The 20707-nt window shown below is 66.3% G+C and overlaps 4 protein-coding genes across 5 annotated transcripts; 3 read left to right on the top strand and 1 right to left on the bottom strand.

Moving 5' to 3' along the window:
* The first annotated feature begins 5226 nt into the window (after positions 1–5226).
* LOC119714237 (uncharacterized) lies at positions 5227–6569 on the top strand. The gene is made up of 4 exons (XM_038169266.2): positions 5227–5621; positions 5776–5872; positions 5964–6033; positions 6118–6569. The coding sequence occupies exons 1-4, from the start codon at positions 5307–5309 to the stop codon at positions 6266–6268; spliced, it is 633 nt and encodes a 210-aa protein (XP_038025194.2). The 5' UTR covers positions 5227–5306; the 3' UTR covers positions 6269–6569.
* A 146-nt stretch (positions 6570–6715) lies between these two features.
* Positions 6716–9181, top strand: LOC119714236 (uncharacterized). Of its 2 annotated transcripts, none has more exons than XM_038169265.2 (5): positions 6716–7157; positions 8032–8128; positions 8249–8381; positions 8470–8538; positions 8721–9181. In XM_038169265.2, exons 1-5 carry the CDS (start codon positions 6828–6830, stop codon positions 8728–8730), a joined length of 639 nt encoding a protein of 212 aa, XP_038025193.2. In that variant the 5' UTR covers positions 6716–6827; the 3' UTR covers positions 8731–9181. The 2 variants fall into 2 exon arrangements, with proteins under 2 accessions (XP_038025193.2, XP_038025192.2); XM_038169264.2 differs by having other exon boundaries at positions 8470–8553.
* A 2045-nt stretch (positions 9182–11226) lies between these two features.
* Positions 11227–14007, top strand: PLVAP (plasmalemma vesicle associated protein). Its single transcript, XM_027472410.3, has 6 exons — positions 11227–11676; positions 11936–12026; positions 12254–12843; positions 13363–13495; positions 13613–13691; positions 13770–14007. The coding sequence occupies exons 1-6, from the start codon at positions 11299–11301 to the stop codon at positions 13774–13776; spliced, it is 1278 nt and encodes a 425-aa protein (XP_027328211.3). The 5' UTR covers positions 11227–11298; the 3' UTR covers positions 13777–14007.
* Positions 14008–15471: 1464 nt separating this feature from the next.
* Positions 15472–19322, bottom strand: GTPBP3 (GTP binding protein 3, mitochondrial). Its single transcript, XM_038168992.2, has 9 exons — positions 19265–19322; positions 17926–18170; positions 17331–17417; positions 17024–17226; positions 16826–16898; positions 16603–16746; positions 16264–16429; positions 15874–16149; positions 15472–15764 (listed from the first exon to the last, which is right to left on the bottom strand). Exons 1-9 carry the CDS (start codon positions 19300–19302, stop codon positions 15533–15535), a joined length of 1464 nt encoding a protein of 487 aa, XP_038024920.2. The 5' UTR covers positions 19303–19322; the 3' UTR covers positions 15472–15532.
* Between the last annotated feature and the right edge of the window lie 1385 nt (positions 19323–20707).

Below are 20707 nucleotides of genomic sequence, written 5' to 3'. Positions count from 1 at the left end.
ACTTGGCGACAAACCTTGGGGGGGGGGGGACACGGGGGGACGTTCCCCAAAAAAACCCTCCTTGATGTACCCAGGATGGGGTGGGGGGATTTTTATTATTATTTTTTAATTATTTTTGGTCCCCCCTCCCACCACCCCGCACGGTAGCATCGTCCCGGCAGCTCCTGTTTGCCTTGGGCTCGGTTCAGGCGGTTGGCGGCCGTGCAGCGGCACGGGGAGGGGGGGGCCCCATCCAGCCCCGCAGCTGGGGGACGTGGCAGCCTGGCGGGGGGGGGGCCCAAAACCTCCCCATTGCTCCCGGCACATGGGGACGAGCCCAGCCCCATTAAGTAAGGTGGGAACTGGGGGTCTGTCCGTCCATCCAACAAGGTTTGGGGGGGGTCCCGGAGGATGTAGGAAGGGGGGGGCTCGTGCACGTGGACCCCGCGTTGGGCTGCGGTCCCGTACCCCCCCCCCCCCCTCCCAAGCCCTGGAGGATGCCGTAATGGAACAGGCTCCGTGTTTGGGGCCAAAACATCCCCTCCTGCTCGCAGGACAATGTTTCCTTTTTAAAACACGGTTTGGCCAAATCCAGGCATTTTTTCGCCCTTCTACTGGATGCTGCCGCTGGCGAGATCAAAGGGGACGGGGCAGCGGTTTGGGGGGGGGAACGGGGGGGGGACGACAAGGGGAGTTTGCCAAAACCACCCCTTTTGGGTGCCGCGGCAGCCAAAATCCGTCCCTCTCCTCCTCCTGCCTGGAAGGAAAAATGCTGAGGATGGATGCAACGGGTTGGGGGGTGCTGCTGAGGGAGGGGGCACCTGGCCCCCCCCACCCCACGTGCCCCCAAAAAGCTGGCAGAGGGTCCCCGGCCCCATTCCCGGGGGGTCCCTGACCCCATAGGGGAGAAAATGGGGGGAAAAATGGCAAAAATGAAGACACACCAAAAAAAAAAGGATGGCTCCCCCCAGCCCCATTGTCCACCAGCAGCTTTGAAGCCCCCCCGAAATCCTCAGGGAGATGTGCCCCATCCTGCCCCCCCCCAAAAAAATAGCAGGGCTGGAGGGGGGGCTCCCAAATTCTCCCATCCCTCCCTCCCCCACGCCCCCTCCGCAGCCCCGCTCCCACCTCGGGGTGCTGGGGACCAGGAGCTGGGTGCAGGGGGGTGGGCAGGGTGGGACGGGTGCGGGAGGTCCGTGCTGGGTGTCCCAGCCCAACCCCACATTCCCGAGGGTTGGAAAACTGCCTGGGGTCAGGGGCTGGGCTGGGGGGCTGCAGCCAAATCCTCCTGATTCCCCCCCCCCCCCTCTCCATGGGGCTGGAGGGTGTGGGACCCTCCGACGCCCCCCAGCCCCGGGGATCTGGCAGCTTCCCGGCCAGATCCACACCCCACCTGAACTGTGTCACCCCAAAAAGCATCATCGGGGACCAAAATAACCCCCCTGCCCCCCCCCCCCCCCCAGGATGTGCTGGGCGCTGCCGGGTCCTGGTGCTGGGAAGGGGGTCCCTGGGGACCCCACGCTGCACCCACAGATGGAGCAGGAGGGGTTCCCACAACGAGGTGGCTTTGGGGTCAAAACCCCAAAGGTCAAACTCCTCAAAGGGCAAAACCCTAAAGGTCAAAACCCCAAAGAACAAAACCCCAAAGGTCAGACCCCAAAGGGCAAAACCCCAAAGATCAAACCCCCAAAGCTGAGCCCCCCCGAGGTGCAGGTGCAGCGCTGTCCCCGATTGTTGGACGCGGGCACAGCGAGCGCCCCAACCCCCTGCAGGATGCGCCCCCCCGGTGCTCGGCTGGGCTCAGCTGCTTCTCGTTACCTCCCAAACCCCGTCCAAGCTGGGGCTGGAGTTCCCAAATTGGGGAAGGGAAAAAAAGGGGGGTGGGGGGAGCAAGCCAGGAGAACGCTGGCTGACCGCTTGTGGGGCGCACGGGCACGTCCTTCGGTGCCACCGCTTCCCGCAACAGGGACGGGGATGCTGTTTGCCCCCCCCGGATGGGTGCAGCCCCCCCCCAAATCTCCATGGGGGTGTCTCTGCGAGCGCCGCTGCTCCCCGCGAGCACGTCCCCGGCGCTGGCCGAGAACAAAGGCGGCTCTGAGCACCAGCCACGAGCTGGAAAGCTACTTGGGAAGCAGCTCTCGCTCGCTTTCCTTTTTTTTTTTTATTCCTTTTAAATAATGGAAAATATAATGACAGGGCCTAAATTAAAATAATAAAAGAAACCAGCCGAAAAGCCAACCCAAAATAGGAGAGAAACCCACGTTTCAGGCTGAAAGGGAACACGCACAGGCAAGGGATGAAAGGGAAAAGCAGACGTGTGCACGCTGTGCTCGGCCCCGCTCCGAAGCCGCCCCTCACTCCCCCCCCCCCCGAGTGCTGGCAGCCCCCCCCCGGGGCCCCCCCTGATATTTTTGCAGCTGCGTCCCCCCCGTGCGCCCCATCCCCAGCGGCTCCTCTTTTTGTGCCACACTCAGCACCCTCAGCGGGATGGATGCCCAAGGGACAGGGGGGGGGCTCAGGGGCTTCTCCTGCCCCCCGTGTGTCCCCGGGGGGGGGCAGCGGGGGACACGGGAGGTGCCAGCTCCCCGTCCCTGCTGCCATGGCGGGGTTGGGTCCAGCTGCCGAATTCCTGGCCGTCTGGCCAAGAGGCACTCGCTGCGCTCCTGCCGCTCCCTCCGGACAAGTGGAGGAGGAAAACAAACGGTGCTCGAATTTGGATGGGGGGGGGGGTCCCCACTCCCCATCCCCAGGTGGGGACACGGAGGGCTCTTGACATCTTACCCCCATGGGAGGGGTCATTGAGAGCCAGGATTTGGGGGAAAACAGTGGGAATTGGTGAGCCAGGTGGAGAGGGGACCCCGGCACCGGTGCGTGGTGAGACCCCAATTTTTGCCTCGGTCCCGAGGTGAACCCGGCACGGCCCCGGGAGGCAGCGCCTCACGCCACGCATTCCTCTCCCAGTTGCTTTTTAGATATATTTGAGGACTTACAACTCAATATCTCGCTGTTCAAAGCGAGCTGGTTCTGGAAAAAACATCCATTCCCCCCTTTTCAAGCTATTTTTGAAACCTTTGGCCTTTGTTCATCCTCAGGATCCAGCCCATAAATAATAATAACAACATACTTAAACCCTTTATGATGACAGCTCGCCGAAGCTGCCAGAGCGTTTTAATTCTCCAGATGTCGAAAATCTGACTCAAAACTGGAAGTTTGGTAAATATTTTGTGTGTTTTTCATTTCACGGCCACTGTTTTTTTTATCACATGAACCAGCGGAAGAAAAACACCAAGTGGAGCGGCTATTTCGGGAGCTGGTTGGAGACAAGGTGAGCTGGGGGGCCGGTGTCTCCCCTGTCCTGCATCCCAGGTCCAATATCCCATACAGTGCATCTCACATCCCATATCCTATGTCCCACACCCCACATCCTATATCGCACATCCCATATCCTGCACCCCTTATCCCATATCCCTTATCCCACATCCCATAGCCACCACCCCATATCTCACATCCCATATCCTGCACCTCTTATCCCATATCCAAAGATCCCATACCCTATATCCTCCACAACCACATCCCATAACCAGCGTCCTGCACCCCTTTTCCCATATCCAAAGATCCCATATCCCCATATTGCACCCCTCCCATCCCAGACCCCGCTCCCTACATCCCATATCCATCTGTTGTGTATCCCACCCCCAAGCACTGCATCCCATACCCCACAACCACCTCCCATAACCAATATCCTATACCCACCTCCCTCATCCCATGCCCCGTACCCGCTCCCAGCCCCACAAGGCCACGGGGGGGGGGGGGGTCCCATTCCCTCCCCTTCACCCCCACCCACCCCAATTCTTCGGGGGTGCTTCGAGGGAGCGAAACACCGGCCGCTATTGACTTTGGTCAGGGGACGTTTCCCTTCTCTCCACTGCACGCCGAAAAACGTCAGCAGGAAAAAAAAAGAAAAAAAAGAAAAAAAAAGAAAAATAATAATAAAAAAAAACAGGCTTTTAGCACAAGTCCTGGAAAAAGCGAGTTTCGGGTTTCGCCACCGCAGAAGCAAACAGGGCGCGTGGCCGCCCTGCCCGACGGCGAGCCAGCGCATGCGGTGGCTGGAGCTCGATGCTCTCCTCCTCCTCCTCCTGGGACGGGGGAGCCTCCTCCTGGCTCTGACAGCCCCCTCCCTGCCCCCCCCCGCAGCCCTCCTGAACGGCAGCCCAGTTTTTTTTGGATGGGGACGTCCCGTGAAAGGTTGGCGTGGAGCTGCCCTCCGCCCCGCGTGCCGGCGGGGACGTCACGGGTCGGATCCTGGCCCCTGTGCTGGGTGGTTTGGGGTGGGGAGGGCAAAGGGGGGGCGTTGTGGGGGTACCACACGGGCTGCAGCCCCCTGCACTGGGACCCCCAGAGCTGGGGACCCTCCCCATGCCCCAGGTACCCCAAAACCTGCCTGTCCCCACACTCCAGCAGCTCGCATACCCGGTTATTTTGTGCCCCTGGGTACCCCATATTTTGGGTACCCCATAACCTGGGTACCCCATACCCTGGGTACCCCATATCAGGGGTACTCCATAACAGATATACCCCCATTTCCCTATACCCCAGGCACCCTGTACCCCGAGTGCCTCATACCCCAAGTGCCTCACACCCCAGTTTCCCCACACCCCAGGTGCCCCACAACCCCGTTACCCCACACCCCTATTCCTCCTATTTCCACTCGTCCATATCCCAGGCACCCCACAGTCTGTGTACCCCACCCTTCAGTCCCTCCATACACCAGGTACCCCATATTCCAAGTGCACCGCACCTCATTTTCTCCATACCCCCCCCCACACCCTGTACCCCAATTACTCCATCCCCATTCACCCCATACCCCGAGTTCCCCACACCCCAGTTTCTCCAGACCCCAGGGACCCCCAACCCAAGCACCCCACGTCATTTCTCCATACCCCATCCCCCCCTTTGCCCTGGGGGATTCCCAGCCCTGTGACCCTGATCCTACTCACAGGGAGCACGGGGCTCCCCCCACCCCCACAGCCCCAAACCTCTGCCCACAACCCTAAAACATAAGACTGGGGCACGGGGGAGGGGTCCCCCCAAAACCACCCCAGGCAGAGGGTGCCGGAACGACCCCACTGGACCCCCTGCTGCCATCCCACCCCCTACCGAAGGCGACATCCCCCCCACGTGCCCCTCTGCTTGTGCTGCGCTTGCAAAACTTGTAGGATTTCCTGAAAAGTGCCGCTAGTGGGGAAACGAAACCAGGGCTCGGAGATCCCTCCCAGCGCGCGCGCTCGGGTGGCCGCTGCATTCGCAGCACGGCACGGGGCAGGATGGAGAACTGCTGCCTGCGCTGCCGCCTCCTCTACAAGCAGTGCTGGGGGGTGTGCGTGGGGCTGGCCATCGGGATGGTTTTGGTGGCCCTGGTCGCAGCCCTCGTCTCCGCGCAGGGGCCGCCGGGGGGCTCGGAGGGGCTGGAGGAGCTGCAGGTGAAGGTGGCCAAGCTGGGGCAGGCGCTGGCCGCCACCGACAGGTCCCTCGCCGAGGTGCTGGCTGTCACCAACAGGTCCCTCGCCCAGGCGCTGGATGTCACCAACAGGTCCCTCGCCGAGACGCAGGGGCAGTGGGAGAGCTGCAGAAAGGAGCTGGTAGGTGCTGGGGAAATGGGGAGGGGGACGTCCCTTACTGGGACCCCCCCCCCCGGGCACAGGGTTTGCTTTGCGCTGCTCCCAGCCCGGGGAGGGGGGAAAAGAGCTGGCACCTGAGGCTGTGTCCCTTGTCCCTTTCTGTCCCCGCGCTCAGGACGCGGTGAAGAGCAGCGTCTCGGAGCTGACACGGCGTTTAGCCCAGCTGCAGCACCACGGGGATGAGCAGGAGGCCAACGTGGGGCGGCTGCAAGGTGAGCACCGGGGACACCCCGGTCCCTGCCCCCTGGGACACCCCTGTCACCCTGCTCCCTCACCCTCACCCTTTTTCACCCCCCCCTTTAGAGGACAACAGGGAGATCAAGGAGAAGCTGGAACAGCAGCGGCAGCAGCTGGAGGAGGCGCAGAAGGACAGGTGAGACCCCCTGCTCCCCCCTGCTCCCCCCCACCGTGGCCCCAGCCCCGTGCGCTGTCCCCTGACTCTCTCTGTCCCCCCCAGGAGAGATCTCCAGTCACAGATCTGGGACGCTTTGGCAAGGATCGGGTCCGGACAGAGCTGGCATTCGAGTGGCACCAGCGCGACGTTCCCCGGCGTGGCCGTGCCCCTCGTCCTCCTGGCTCTGCTCTTGGTGGGGACGCTGCTGCGTTGAGCACGGAGCCACGAGAACATGGACCTGGCTTGTACCCCGCCCCACGGGGCAAGGGGGGACGGTTCCCATCCCGCTGGGTTGAAGCTGGTGGTGGCAGCTCCCCCACCATGGGGACATCGCGTGGGGACACCCTGGGGAGGCGTTCTGCAAAATGTGCAATGGGCAGGGTGAGATGGGGAGGGGGCAAAAGGGGATGGAGACCTGGCACTGCCCCGGGGCTGCTCTTACGCAAGGGGTTCACAGATACTGCGCAGTTAGGTGGGTTTGAGCTATTTTCCAATAAAAACTCATGAAAACCCAACGTGTTTTGTTGCTCCAGCATCAGGCCAGCCCCCTCCTGGCACGGCGTGGGTTTGTCCCGGCCGAATTTACCCACGGCCGAGGCCGGGGCCGAGCACCCTCCCACGCGCTGCGCAAACCAAGCCCGTGATGGGCTGTGACCTGCAAGAAACCACAGCCCAAAGCGGAGCTGGGCAGAAAAAAAACCCACGGGCAGCACCCGGAGCAACCCGGGCACACCCCAGGCGGCCACGAGCGTCCCCGTTCCCCCCTCCCCGGCATGGACCCCGCGGTGCCCAAAGCCACGCTGAAGGTGCTGGGGCTGAGCGTGGGGCTGCTGGTGCTGGTGGCGGCGGTGACGGTCTCGGTGGCCGTGCTGCTGTGGCGTTCGGAGGCTCTGGGGATGCTGCGGGGCTGCCGGGAGCGGGCTGCCAACGAGAGCCGGGTGCTGGAGCTGCGCCTGGCTGAGCTGGAGCAGGAGCGTGCCCGGCTGCAGCGCGCCGCGGCCGAGAGCGCACGGGCAGAGGATGCGCGGCGCCGGGAGCTCACCCAAGCACGCCAGGAGGGCAAGAAGCTCAATTCCAGCTTGGCGTCCTGCCGGGAGCGGGCGGTAGGTGCTGTGGGGATGGGGAACTGGGGGGGTCCCCGGCCCCTCAGACCCTGCTGTGGGGTTGCATGGATGCGGGGAGAGCAACGCTGCCCAGGAAGGTTGGGGAGGTGGCTCCTGGCACGGCGCAATGGCCAAAACCGTGTCGATGCTCCATCTCCGGGGGGATTTGGGGCAGGCTCGTGGAAAATCCCAGCGGCAGTTGGGGTGTGGAAAGCCCCCCTCCGGTTCCTCGTGCCTGGCTGGGGGGCAGCTATTCTTAGCAGCGCCCAAACCGAGGCACTCCACACGTATAATTAACCCATCCCAAAGCAGCCACCGAGGCCGGAGGCCGGTGCGGAGCTGCCTCTCCTCTCCTCTCTTCTCTCCTCTCCTCCGAGGTATTTTTAGCTGTGGACCCAGCTGGGAAAGGGCCTGGCCCCAGCTCTGTGGCCGCGGCCGGAGGAAGAGCGGGGCCCACCTCTCCTCTGCCATCCGGCCAAACAATGGCCTGGAGGGGCTGGAAAATGCTCCGGCGTCCCGGGGCTGGCGCCAGCCGCGGGGACCCGACTGGGGCGAGCTCACGGAGAGCAGGAGCCCCCGGTCCCCACGAGGCACCCATAGAGGCTGAGCAGGTCGGGGCTCCCTCTGTGCCCCCCGTGCATCCTCACCAAGGCTGCGCTCAGGCTGTCCAGGCTTTGCTCCAGGGGATGAGTTTTTCCCCCCAAATCCACGTCCCCACCTCCTGGAGAAACCTTCCCGGCGTGACGAGGGGGACACAAAGTCACCGGGAGCACGAGGGGTTGCTCTGGGGACACTGGGGAGGGCGGGCAGCAGCTGAGGAGCTGGGACGATGCTGCCCACCCCATTCCCACGCCGTTTTGTCCCCTGTCCCCAGGCCAGGCTGGAGGCCAACGCCACGGCGCTGCGGGACGAGGCGCTGGCGCTGCGGCGCGAGCGGGCTGAGCTGGCCCGCAGGAACGCGGCTCTGCAAGGTGTGTCCGTCTGTCCGTCCCCTGGGACCCCACCCCGGGGTGCTGACCTGGCCACCCACCCCCTGGGGACGATGCCCAGCCGGGTGGCTCAGGTTTTGGGGTGCCCCTTTCGCCCCGCAGAGGAGCTGGCGCAGGGCACGGAGGAGGCGAAGGAGCTGCGGCGGCGGCTGGAGGAGGCGGAGGAGCAGTGGCGAACGCTGCGGGCACGCGGGGAGAAGTGTGAGGCTCGGCAGAAAGAGCTCGAGAAAAACCTGTGAGGGTCCCATCCCTTTGCCGTGCCCCCCCCTGGGTGCCCCCCCAAGGCTGCGGTGCCCCCTGACACGGCTCTGCTCTGCCCGCAGGAGGGACTACGCGGCCGAGGTGGAGGCGCAGCAACGGCGGAGAGTGGGGTCCCGCACGGCCAGGCGCAGGTGCCCCCCTTCCCGGTACATTTCTTGGGGGCTGCCCTGCTGTTTTGTGGGGTCGGGGGCTGGGCACCTTGGGGAGGGGGCTTCTCCAGCACAACCCTTCGTGGGCACAGCTCTGCAGGTGCCGTCGCGCCCCTTTTGTCACCGGTGTCCCCGCTCACTCGAGGCTGTCCCCTCTCTTGCAGGAAAGGCTGAAGCCCCGCAGCATCCTTCCTGCCCCCCCATCCCCTTTTTACCAGCACACCGACTACGCTTGGGTACGGCACCACCACCGCGCTGGCACCACCGCGGCCCCCCCCTGCACCCACCCGGGCTGAGCCGAAGCGGGGTGCTGGGGGTGCCGGGGCCGTGCCCATCATTCCCAGTCCCACAGCGCCCCTTAGCACTGGGACCCAGCAGCAGCTCAGCCCCGCTGTGCCGGGCGGCATCAGAGCAGAGCCGTCGCAGCGAGACCACCACCGCTGCCCTCACCCACGTCCACGGGCACCCAGGGGCAGGGCTGGGGCTTTTTGGGGTGCTGGAAGCCTTTGGTGGCCACCACCTGCTTGTCGCAGCTGATTTATTGGACCAGGATCATGTCCCGAGGTTATCCAGAAGGGTTTATTAATCATTAACCGCATTTATCCGCGGATTAAACGGACGTGGTGGTCAAGCACCTGCTGTGGTTAACCTGCGGTCAACCCCCCCCCCCCCTCCCGGCTACTACTCACCTAAAAATGAAGCCAGTTCACGGATAGAAAATAATGTTTAAGCTTGACGGGTGCAAAATATTGCTCAAGTTTGGTCCAGGAACATCCCATACGTGCAGAGACGTCGCTTACCTCGCCGCAAGCACCGGTGCGGGGTCAGGGCTCTCAGCCTCAAGGGATTTGGCACAGGGGGGGCTCCGCACACCCCAGTGCCTGCAGACACCCCTAGTGCGAAGTCCTTGACCTGCAGCCAAAAGCACGGCACGGCTTTGGGGTGTGCACAACTCAGCCAGCTCCAATTAGCCCTGCTAATCAGCAGCACCCCAAGGGTGGGCAGCAGGAGGCAGAGGGAGGGCACTTGGCAACCCCAGGGGGGGCTGATAGGGGCTGTGGGGCTGAGCTGGGGAGGGGGGTGGGAGGGTGTGGGGACATGGACCAGCAGCTGCTGCTGTTTCACGGCCACTTCCCAGCTCCTTTGATCTTCTGGAAGGACGGTTTCCAGGAAAGTTGCCGATTTTCCTGCCGCTGCCACAGCGATATCCTGTGCAGAGGGCAGGGCGGCTGCGAGGGGCCGAGCGCAGGCATCCGGCCCCCCCCCACAACACACACACCAAACCCTGGGGGTGGGGGGAAAATCGCCCCTACGGTGGGCAGCCAGGCGAGGCTGAGACAAAGGGGGGGCTGCAATAGGGTCCCAAATCCGCAGTCCCCAAGCGCGGTCCCACACCCAAGGGTTTGGGATGGGCAGGACCCATTCCCATGGCCCGACCTCGATGCAGCCCTTGGCACAGGAAGGATTAATTATAGACGGGCGGCTAATTGGAAAACGGGACAAAGAGGCAGGGTGGGCACATGGCAGGGGGACTGAGCCCCCCCGTGGGGATGCCCCGTGGGGATGCTCGGGCACCCCAAAGGACGCAGGGAGCCCTTGGGGACCGCGTGGCCGCGGCGAGCATCCCATGAGCGAAGGCAGCGCCGCGCCGGGGTCCGGAGCCAGCAGCGGGGTCAGGGGCCAGCAGAGCCCAGACAGAGTCCCCACGGCGGGGCTGGGGGGGGAGCGGAGGGGGTGAGTCACCGTTATTTGCAGCTCAGGAAGGAAACGCGGTAGCTGAGAATGGATTTGGGACCGACACCGTCCCCGGCACCGCAGACACTCGCGGGCCCCAGGGAGCGTGGCACAGCGAGAAGGCAGGAAACGGCGAGCGGCTCGGCTGCGGCGGGGTCAGCGCCAGCACCTCGGCACCCCCCTGCTGAGCCCCCCCCCCCGAGGTCCAGGCATCCTTCAGCGCCGGCTGGAGAAGGGCCTCAAGGAGTGGGGATGGGGACGCACGCGGTGGTCGGGACCCGAAAGCGGCCCCGTTTGGCACAGAGCCAGGATCTGGGATGGTGGAGATGCTCCGTGTCCCAGCCTGTCCCCAAGCTGGGCGCTGTGTCCCCCCCCCAGGCTCACCGCTCCGCCCTGGGGACCCCAAATCAAGCGGGATGGGTGGCTGCAGCCCCGCACCCCCGTGGCACAGGATGGCAAAGCCCTTGGGGGTCCATCCTGCACGTGCTTGGCATCCCCGGCAGCCCCACAGATCGGTGCTGACGCAGGCAATGGGGTCGAGGCCACTTTGGATGGGGTTTGAGGCCACCTTTGATGGGATTTGAGACCACCCCATGGGCTGGGGCACCCCGCCTGGCCTCTGGGCTCCCAGCCCCACGGCTGCACCCACCCTCACCCATTCCCCACCCCGGCACCCCGCGGTGCCCACATCCATCGCCGATTTCCTCGCGTGCGGGGTGAGGCTGGGGAACGGGTCCCAGGGGAGAGCTGATCCCTTATGGGGGGGGGGAGAGGCTGCGCTTTGCCCCCCGCCTGCCAGCAGCCGGGAACAATAGCCCTCCTGCAAACAGAAGCTGCACTGTGATAACCCAGCGGGTCCGAGGCATCCGGAGAGGCAGGAAGGAGCCCAGCAGAAGGAAATATTAAATAGGGCAATATAAACACGGCTCCGGGGAGCAAGCTCCACCCCGGCGCGGCCCCATTGAAAGGGGCTGCCGTGGGGTGGGGTGAGCAGAGCCGCGGGGGAGCATGGAGAAGAGCGGCTACACCATGGCCAAGTTCGGCTTGGAGACCAAGGAGGCGATGCCCAGGCGGGACTGCGGCTTCTACATGAAGTACGTCTTCCTCTTCACCTCCCTCATCCAATTCCTCATCATCCTGGGGCTGGTGCTCTTCATGGTCTACGGCAACGCGCACGCGGGCACCGACACGCACCTCCGGCTGCTGGAGGAGCAGCTGCAGGACCGCTACAACAAGATCATCACCCTGGGCGGCAGGAACGCCAACCTGACCCGCGCCCTCAACACCACCCTGAAGGAGAAGCAGGGGCTGCAGGGCGCCCTGCAGAAGGTGCAGCGCGAGCTGGATAAGTGCAACAGCAGCCAGCTGCCCAACGCCACCCCTAAGGTGAGAGCTGGGATGGGGAGGGGGGGGGAAAATCCCATTTAACACACCCCCAAGGGATGGAGGAGGGGGTTTGGGGTGCGGGCAGACCCTGTTGGTGATGATGTGCCCCCCACCCCCAAGCCCTGGGAGCACCCGTCAATGGGGTTCCCACCTCCTGGGTGAGCCCCCGGGGCCACCGCTGCCAACTGGGGGGGTGGTGCCAGAGGGAGGTGTGGGGGGGTGTCCTACAGTGCTGACCCCCTCCCTTTCCTTCGCCCAGATGCAGGAAATGATGAAGGCCATCTTCATCCAGAAGGTGATGCTGGACGATTACCGCTTGACCGTCAACCTCATCAATGCCAACTGCAGTGGTAAGGGGGCCCCGACCCCAACCCACCATCCTCCCCCCCCCCCAGCCCTCTGGGGACCCCCAGCACCCCCAGGGCACCCCCAGGGCACCCCCTGAAGCACACCTCTCCCCCCTGGGGCTGGGCAGGGACACCACCCCGCGATGCCACATGGGGTGGGAGAGGGCGCGGGCGGGCAGGGGGGCGCACACCATGCACCCCAACCCTCTGCCCCCCCTCACCCCGTGCAGCCGAGAAGGCTCAGCTGCGGAGCCAGCTGGACCAGACGGCCCTGGCGAGGAAGGAGCTGGAGAACAACTGCGCCAAGGGGAGCGCGGAGCTGGCCAAAACCAAGCAGGAGCACGAGGGCTGCCAGCAGGAGCTGCTCAGAACCAAGACCGAGCTCACGGCCACCAAATCCCAGCTGGAGCTGCCGAAGCACGAGTGCAACCTCCTGCGCTCCGAGTTCAGCATCCCCCTGCAGCGCATCAGGGAAACCATCAACCCCTACAGCTGCGGCTCCACGCACGAGGAGCTGCGGCGGCTGGCGCAGCGCGCCGAGGATTTCTTCCTCCAGCAGAAGAGCCGCGAGGCCGTGTACCAGGAGAAGGGTGCCTGCGAGCTGAACCTGCTGCAGTGCCAATTCAACGGCACCCGGCTGAAGCAGGAGCTGGAGAAGCGGCTGCAGGAGGCCGACAAGCAGCTGAAGGGCGGCCAGGAGGAGAAGAAGAAGCTGCTGGCGGAGAAGGAGCAGCTCAGCAAGGAGCTGGGGGAGAAGAGCAAAGCCGCCCTGCAAAGCAACTACCTGAAGCAGCAGCTCAGCATCTGCGAGGGCGCCAAGGTGAGGGGGCAGCTGGGGCACGGGGACAGCCCCCGGGTGTCTTCCACGGCCACTTGGGGAGGGCGCGAGGCTGGGCGCACGCAGCCTTCTTTGGCATGGGCACTTTTGCACGGGCACTTTCCAGCCTTGCCTTTTTACCCCTGCGTTTTCGGACCCGCACTTTCGCCCGTGCGCTTTTGCACGGCCACTTCTCCACGTGCCTTTTTTCAGCCTTGCGTTTTTTACCCTGATATTTTCAGACCTGCACTTCTGCCCGCGTACTTTTTCCCCGTGTACTTTTTCCCGTGCGCTTTTTCCCCGTGCGCTTTTCAGCCTTGCATTTTTTTTACCCGAGTTTTCGGTCCTGCGCTTTTGCCCGGTCCCGCGGCGCACCCCAGGCAGGGACAAGCGGCGGTGCCACCCTCAGACCCTGCTCCCCAGAGGTGCCGGGAGCCCTCGGTGGCCGTGCCGAGCCCGGCACCGGTCCCGTGGCGTGGGGCAAGGGCCCTGAGAGCCAGCACCGTGCCCCCTGTCCCTTAGCGGATTGACGCCTTCGACCTCACCGGCTTGTGGGTGCCGGGGACCCTGGGGGGCAGCGTGCGGCCGGGGACCTTCGCCAGCCCCAGCTCCCACACGGATTTTCTGAGGAACCCCAGCATCTTCAGCAGCATAGGTGAGTCCGTCCCCAACCCCAACAGCCCCCGGTCATCCTAGGGTGGGCACTGACCCCCCCCCACAATGAGGGTCCCCCTCCAGGCTGGCTCAGCCCCCGCTGCTGTCCCCCCGCCAGGCAAAATGAGCATGGAGGAGATGGAGCGGTTTCTGCAGAAGCTGATGGAGCCGTACGTGGCCACGCCGAGGAACCCCAGGTGAGGGGGGTGGGGGGTGGGAGAAGCCCCCAACCCCCTGGGTGCAGAGCGGGGGGGCTGATCCTGCTCTCCCTGCAGCGGCTAGCGGCCGAGCGGCGCGGGGGGAGCCGCGGCGAGGGGCTGGAGGACAGGAGCAGGACAAGCCTGGAGCGGCGTTTCCCACTGCACCGATGGAAAACTGCAACCGGGAGCGAGCGGGGAGCGGGGCCGCATCCCCCCCCCACCTCTCCCCTTCCCCACCCAACCCAAGCCACCCCCTCCCTACACGCTCGGCCTGGCTGGCAGATGGAAATAGAGGCAGCGCTCAGCACCGCCACGGCTCGCCATGCGTCTGCTGCGATGCCCAAATGGGGGGGGGGGGGGAAAAGAGGTGGGAGGAGGGGGCACAAAGGCCAGGGCCAAAGGGGGAGTGGGGGGGGGAAAGGGAACATCCCGTCCCCGCTGCAGATGGGCAGCCTGGCGGAGGAAACGGCAGCCAGGAAGAGCGCGGTGGGGAGGCGGGGGGGGGCTGTTCCCAGAAGGGGCCGAGCGGCGGCCAAAAGGCTGCCCCGAAATGATGGGGATGGGAGGGGTGGGAGGGCGAGGGGTGGGGGCCCCCAGCTTTAAATAGGGAGGGGTTGTGGGTTCAGGCATCCCTTTGGGTGGCCACAATCCTCCCCCCCCCCCACGAAACCCACCCCCGATGGCAAACACGGAGCTTTCCCCCCCATGGGAACCCCTCGGGCACCAGCGCCGTGAGCCCCCAGCCCAGAAGCAAAACCCAGGCAGCCCCCCCACCCCATCCCCCAAAATCCCTGGGGTCCCCGGGGACCCCAGCGTCCTGGCTTTTGTCACGCAGGGTGGGGGGGGGGCCGGGGCGCATCAGCGCGTGCAGGGGGGGCCGAGCCCGGTGATTAATCACCGCTGCCACGCTCTGATTTATGGCCCCGCTTCCCTCGCCTTCCTGTTTAAAGAAGCTTTTCCTGACACCCCCGCCTGCCGGGACGCCCCCCTCCCGCGCTGCCCGCACGCCACCAGCACCTTGCCCCCGGCACGTAGCACCCCAAGGGCCCCCCTAACCAGCACCCTTGGGTGCCATTTGGGACCCCCCTGCCACACAAAGCCACGCGCTGTGGGTGTCCCGAGGCACGGGGACACCACTGGGTCCCCCTGTCCCCAAAGTGCAGGGACAGGGTGGGATGGGGGGGGGGCACAGCGGGGCTCAGCCCCTGCCCCCCCCGTGCAGCTCAGCTGGGGAGCTCCAGGACCCCCTTGCTGCTGGAGGAGCCCCTGGGGCTCCACCACAAATAACCCCAGACCCCAAATGAGGAGGGGGAGAAGGACAAGCACCCCCAGGAACCCCACCTTTTAGGGCCTTCCCCAACCCCACCGAGCACAAAGCAGCCACGGAGCGGGTGGGGGTGAGAGCTGGGGGGCACCCAGGCCCCGGACTGGGGCTGTGGGGCCACGCTGGGTGCTGAGACCCCCAAACCACTGCCCTGGGGAAGGTGTTTGGGGTGTCAGGACGGGCCCTGCATCCCCCAGGGCCCCGTTCCGTGCTATGGGAAGGAGATGCCCAGGGGTGAAGCCAAGGTTTTTCCATTCCAGACACTCCAGCTCCTTGTTTATCCTCCTGGCCAGGAAACGCGGCCTTTCCCACTGCTTTTTTTCCATAGCTGGGGCTCAGGACATACTCCCCCCACCCCACAGCCAAGGAAAAAAAATCACCGCATCCTGCCACGGGGCCACCGAGCCCTGCGGGGACCGCAGCGGGGGACAGAAAAAGGATGCCAGAAGCAACCCAAGGCACCACAGTTTAATCCTATTACTGGGGTTGGGGGGGCCGTGCCCTGGCTCCCCCCTCACTTGCCGACGCAGAAATCCCTGAAGATGATGTCGAGGACGTCCTCGGCGCCCACGTGCCCGGTGATGCGCCCCAGGTGCCTCCTCGCCAGCCTCAGCTGCTCGGCCGCCAGCCCCAGGTCCCGCGCGCGGTGCCGGCCGTAGCGCGCCAGGGCGGCCGCGCAGTCCCCCAGGTGCTGGCTGTGCCGGCGCTGTGTCAGGCTGGGCGAGCCGGCCAGGGGGTCTCCGCACCTAGGGAGGGGGCAAAAAAAAGAAATAAACCACCCTGCAGCACCCCCCCTGCCCGTACGGGGATGGGGGAAGCGGTGTCCCCTCCCCAAAACCCGCCCCGTGCGCTTACAGCTGCGCCAGCTGCTGCCCCAGCAGCTCCAGCAGGCGCTCGATGCCATCGCCAGTTTTGCAGGAGAGAAGGGTGGCGGGGGGCACGGGGGGGCCCTGGGTGCAGGCAGCACGCAGAGCCCCCGTGTGCCCACCCAGCAGGTCAGCCTTGTTGAGCACCAGGATGCAGGGGGATGTGGGGGGCACCAGGGACCCCACGGCAGCCCCCAGCGCCGCCGGCTCGGCGGGCACGGCCGTGGCGTCCAGCACGGCCAGCACCAGGTCTGCCCGCTGCAACCTGCGGGGACAGGGACACGGGGCCACATCCTGACACCGTAAAATGTGTGTGGGGTGCCCCCAGATCCTGTCTGTCACCCCCTAGACCCCCCCCAAATCATGGTCCCCAGCTCACCGGTCCCGTGCGCGGCTGACGCCCTCGCGCTCCACGGGGTCGGTGGCGTCGCGCAGCCCGGCGGTGTCGCTCAGCACCACGGGGTAACCGGTGACATTGAGGGACACCTCCACCACGTCCCGCGTGGTGCCCGCCACCGGGGACACGATGGCTGCCGGGCGCTGGCCTGGGGAGGGGGGAAAACGGGGAGGGGGGAGGGAGACGGGGGGCTCAGGGTGGGGGCGACATCGGGGACCTCGTGGCCGCGCAGCGTCATCGGGGATGGGGAGGTGGCTGCTGTCCCCAAAGTGATGGAGGGGGGTTAAATGTCACCAGCAGCCCCCCCCGCGCCCCACTCACACAGCAGGTTGAGCAGGCTGCTCTTGCCCACGTTGGGGGGGCCGGCGATGACTGCGTGGACCCCCCCGCGGAGCAGCTCCCCCCGGCGCCCGTCCTGCAGGTGGGCTCCGAGCTCCTGCTCCAGCGCCCGCACGGCTGCGTCCACTGCGGGGACACGTCGGTGAGGGGGGGGGGACACGACAGCAGGGACAAGGTGCCGTGCCCCCCCCCGCCACCCCCTTACCTTGAGACAACACCTCTTCCTCCACGTTGTCATCCTCGCTGAAGTCGATGTAGGCTTCGAGGTGGGCAAGAGCCTGGGGGGGGGAAGCGAGGGGGACGAGGCTGAGCGGGGCCGGCCACCGCGTCCCCAACCCGTTTGTGCCACGGGAGAAAAACCCAAGCACCTGGACACCCCCCACCCCAAAAACACCCCCTTTACCTGGGTGAGGGTCTCGCTCCAGCGCTGGTAGAGCCTCCCCAGCTCGCCCTCCATCTGCCTCAGCGCCTGGCGCCGCTGCGCCTCCGTCTCGGCGTGGATGAGGTCCCCGAGCCCCTCGGCCGCCGTCAGGTCCAGTTTGCCGCGGTGGAAAGCTCGCCGCGTGAATTCGCCCGGCTCGGCGGGGCGCAGCCCGGGCAGGCGCCCTGCCACGGGGCCAACGGGTGAGCCCCGAGTTTGGGGGAAGGCTCCGGGAGCACCCCGGGGTGCAGGACCCAAAGGAATTGGGGTTGGGGTCGGGGGGTCTCACCCAGCGCCCGCAGGACGCCGCTCACCACCGCCGGCCCCCCGTGCACGTGCAGCTCGGCGCAGTCCTCGCCCGTGAAGCTGTGGGGACCTGCGGGGTGCCCCGGGCACGGCTCAGATGGGTGGCACCAGGGGTCCCCAAAGGGATTTGGGGAGGGGGAGCAGGAGGGAGCCCCCCCACCAGCAGCAGTTTAGGGTCAGGGACAAGGGGGCAGCGTTGACCGCACGGTGCCAGGGACGCCAAGAGGGGCTGCGCCGTGCCATGGGGGGCACCCAGACCCCCCCCCAAAAATCCCCTTTCCAGGCACCCAGACCCACAGCACCAGGGATCCCCATAGAGATTTGGGGAGGGGGAGCAGCAGGGAGCCCCCCACCAGTGGCCAAGCTTAGGGTGGGGGACAAGGGGGCAGCGTTGACCCCACACAGCCCCAACACCACGGTGCCGGGGACGCCAAGAGGGGCTGTGCCGTGCCATGGGGGACACCCAGACCCCCCCCCAAAAAAAACCCTTTCCATGCACCGAGACCCCCCCCAGGCACCCAAAACCCACAGTGAGCACCCAAAACCAGCCAGGCACCCCCCCAAACCCCCCCCCTAACCTGGGAACCAGACGACGAGGCCGCGGTCCAAGGGCTCGGCGGTGGCGGGGTCCCGGATGCGGCGCAGGGCCATGACGCGGGGGGGGGGCAGCTGGGGGCGCCCCGTGAGGCTTTTTAGGGCCCCCCCGCTGCCCGGCCCGCTGGTGCGGATGACGGCCACCCCGCAGCGCCCGTGGCCGGAGGACACGGCGAAGATGGTGTCGCCCCCCCGCGCCGTGCAGCACAGCCGCTGCTGCGCCCACCTGCTGGGGGGGGGGGGGTGTAAATATTTTGGGGGGGGTCCCCACGCACACCCCAAAATAAAGCAAAGGGGTGTGATGCCCCCCCAAATCTCCTCGCCCTATGTATGGGTGCGCCCCTGCCCCTTGCAAACTGACCCCCCCTCCCCACCAGGGGTGCGCCCCCTCCCTGTGCACCCCCACTGGTCCCTGGGTGCCCCCCCCCTCCATCACCACCCCCAAGGGTCCCCCCCCATCCCCCCCTCAATGCAGACCCACCTCTGTGGGCACCCCCTCCCCAAATGCACCCCCCATATCGCAGGACCCCCAGCCCTAAGCATGCCCCCCCCCTTATGTGCAGCCCCCCCCCGTGCACCCCCCCTCCCATGTATCCCCCCCAAGCAACCCCCCCGGGCACCCCCTCCCCCTGCAGACACCCCCCCTTCCCAGACACCCCCCTCCCACCCCCCCAGCCCCTACTCCCCCATGCAGCGCCCCCATGCACCCCCCTTCCCCCTGCAGACCCCCCATCCCCGTGCACCCCCCAGCCCCGTGCAGCCCCCCCAAAGCCCCCCTTGCCCCATGCAGCCCCCCCGTGCACCCCCTTTCTCCCTGCAGACACCCCCTTCCCAGTGCACCCCCCCAACTCCCCCCCTCCCCGTGCACCCCCCCGTGCCCCCCCCTCATGCACCCCCTCCCCATGCACCCCCCCAGCACCCCCCTCCCCATGCAGCCCCCCCGTGCACCCCCTCCCCCTGCAGACCCCCCCCTTCCCCGTGCACCCCCCTGTGCCCCCCCCTCCCCATGCACCCCCTCCCGGTGCCCCCCCCATGCACCCCCTCCCCAAAACCCCCACCCCCAACCCCCTCCTCCCTATGCACACCCCCCGGGCACCCCCTCCCCAAACCCCCCCCCAGCCCCCCCCCCCCTGCAGCCCCCTCATGCACCCCCTCCCCCTGCAGACCCCCCCCAGCCCCCCCTCCCCATGCACCCCCCCATATGCACCCCCCCCATATGCACCCCCCTGTGCCCCCCCCCCCATGCACCCCCTCCCCGTGCCCCCCTCCTCCCGATACCCCCCCCCCAAAAATGCCCCCCCCACCCCCCCAAGGTGCCCCCACCTCGCCCCCGCCGCGCTCAGCGCCCTGCGCAGCGCCATCACCCCCCGGCCCCCTCCTCTTCCTCCTCCTCCTCCTCCTCCCCTCCCGGCGGCCTCAGCGCGGGAGCCCCTCCGCGTCCGTGCGCGCCACCCGATTGGTCCGCTCAGCCTAGAGGGCGGGCTTTACACCGAGATCCCGCTTCTGATTGGGCGGCGGCGGGGAATGACGCAGCGCCGCCTGAAGCCGTGCGGGCGCCAGCGCTGCCGCCCGGCGTGGGGCACGGCGCTGCGAGGGGCTGGCCGAGGGGGTTCCCGCTGGTGCCCCCCCCGGTCCCCTCCGGTCCCCCTCGGTCCCCTCCGGTCCTCAGCGGGCCAGCAGCGCTGCAGGGGCTCAGTCTCGTCCCCCACAGCTCGGGGGTCCCCCTGGTGGTCCCCCCCAGGAGTGGAGGGGGTGCAGGGGATGCAGGGGATGGGGGGGGTGCAGGGGGTGCAGGGGATGGGGGGGTGCAGGGGATGGGGGGGGTGCAGGGGATGGGGGGGTGCAGGGGATGGGGGGGGTGCAGTGGGTGCAGGGGATGGGGGGGTGCAGGGGATGGGGGGGGTGCAGTGGGTGCAGGGGATGGGGGGGGTGCAGGGGATGCAGGAGGGATTCAGGGTGATAGAGGCAGGGGTGCAGGAGGGATGCAGGAGGATGGAGGGGATGCAGGAGATGCAGGGTGATGGAGGCAGGGATGCTGGCAGGGTGCAAGAGATGCAGGAGGGATGCAGGAGGTGGAGGGGATGCAGGGGGGGTTCAGGGTGATAGAGGCAGGGATGCAGGAGGGACACCGGAATTGCAGGAGGGATGCGGGATGATCAAGGCAGGGGTGCAGGAGGGGTGCAGGAGGATGGAGGCAGGGGTTTAGGGGATGCCAGAGATGCAGGAGAGACACGGGGGATGCAGGATGGTGGAGGTGTGGGTGCAGGAGGTGCAGGATGATGGAGATGGGGATGCAGAAGGGACACGGGATGATGGAGGTATAGATGCAGGAGATGCAGGAAGGATGCTGGATGGTGGAGGCAGGGATTCAGGGGACGCAGGAGAGACAGAGGGATGCAGGAGATGCAGGAGGATGGAGGCAGGGATGCAGGAGGTGCAGGAGGGATGCAGGAGGGACACAGGAGAACACAGGAGGGATGCAGGAGATGTAGGACGGATGCAGGATGATGGAGGCAGGGATGCAGAAAGGATGCAAGAGATGCAGGAAATGCAGGACCACACAGGAGGGATGCAGGAGATGCAGGGGGGACACAGGAGGACACAGGAGGGACGCAGGAGTCCCAGCGATGCTGCAGCCCACCAGCACCACCCCCGTGCATACAAACCCCTCTGGATCCCCCCCTGGATCCCCTCCCCACACTCCATGGACCACGAACACGGGACCAGGAGCCCAACGGAGGGGATGCAGCAGCGAGGAGTGGCTCC

Source organism: Anas platyrhynchos, chromosome 29, assembly GCF_047663525.1.
Source record: "Anas platyrhynchos isolate ZD024472 breed Pekin duck chromosome 29, IASCAAS_PekinDuck_T2T, whole genome shotgun sequence".
In the NCBI taxonomy this organism is placed as follows: domain Eukaryota; kingdom Metazoa; phylum Chordata; class Aves; order Anseriformes; family Anatidae; genus Anas; species Anas platyrhynchos.
The sequence above is the reverse complement of the archived record's forward strand: the minus strand, read 5'-3'. Positions and strand labels throughout refer to the sequence as shown.

Bases quoted from the DNA above. Each gene is read 5' to 3' on its own strand.
- PLVAP (XM_027472410.3), top strand. From the start codon at position 11,299: ATGGAGAAGAGCGGCTACACCATGGCCAAGTTCGGCTTGGAGACCAAG. The intron at 11,677-11,935 runs GTGAGAGCTGGG...TCCTTCGCCCAG, and splicing joins TGCCCAACGCCACCCCTAAG to ATGCAGGAAATGATGAAGGC. The intron at 13,496-13,612 runs GTGAGTCCGTCC...TCCCCCCGCCAG, and splicing joins CAGCATCTTCAGCAGCATAG to GCAAAATGAGCATGGAGGAG.
- GTPBP3 (XM_038168992.2), bottom strand. From the start codon at position 19,302: ATGGCGCTGCGCAGGGCGCTGAGCGCGGCGGGGGCGAG. The intron at 17,227-17,330 runs GTGAGACCCCCC...GCCCCGTGGCAG, and splicing joins CGGCGTCCTGCGGGCGCTGG to GGCGCCTGCCCGGGCTGCGC. The intron at 16,150-16,263 runs GTGAGCTGGGGA...CTGTCCCCGCAG, and splicing joins GTCAGCCGCGCACGGGACCG to GTTGCAGCGGGCAGACCTGG.
- LOC119714236 (XM_038169264.2), top strand. From the start codon at position 6,828: ATGGACCCCGCGGTGCCCAAAGCCACGCTGAAGGTGCTGGGGCTGAGC. The intron at 8,129-8,248 runs GTGTGTCCGTCT...TTCGCCCCGCAG, and splicing joins CAGGAACGCGGCTCTGCAAG to AGGAGCTGGCGCAGGGCACG. The intron at 8,382-8,469 runs GTGAGGGTCCCA...CTCTGCCCGCAG, and splicing joins AAAGAGCTCGAGAAAAACCT to GAGGGACTACGCGGCCGAGG.
- LOC119714237 (XM_038169266.2), top strand. From the start codon at position 5,307: ATGGAGAACTGCTGCCTGCGCTGCCGCCTCCTCTACAAGCAGTGCTGG. The intron at 5,622-5,775 runs GTAGGTGCTGGG...CCCCGCGCTCAG, and splicing joins AGAGCTGCAGAAAGGAGCTG to GACGCGGTGAAGAGCAGCGT. The intron at 5,873-5,963 runs GTGAGCACCGGG...CCCCCCCTTTAG, and splicing joins CAACGTGGGGCGGCTGCAAG to AGGACAACAGGGAGATCAAG.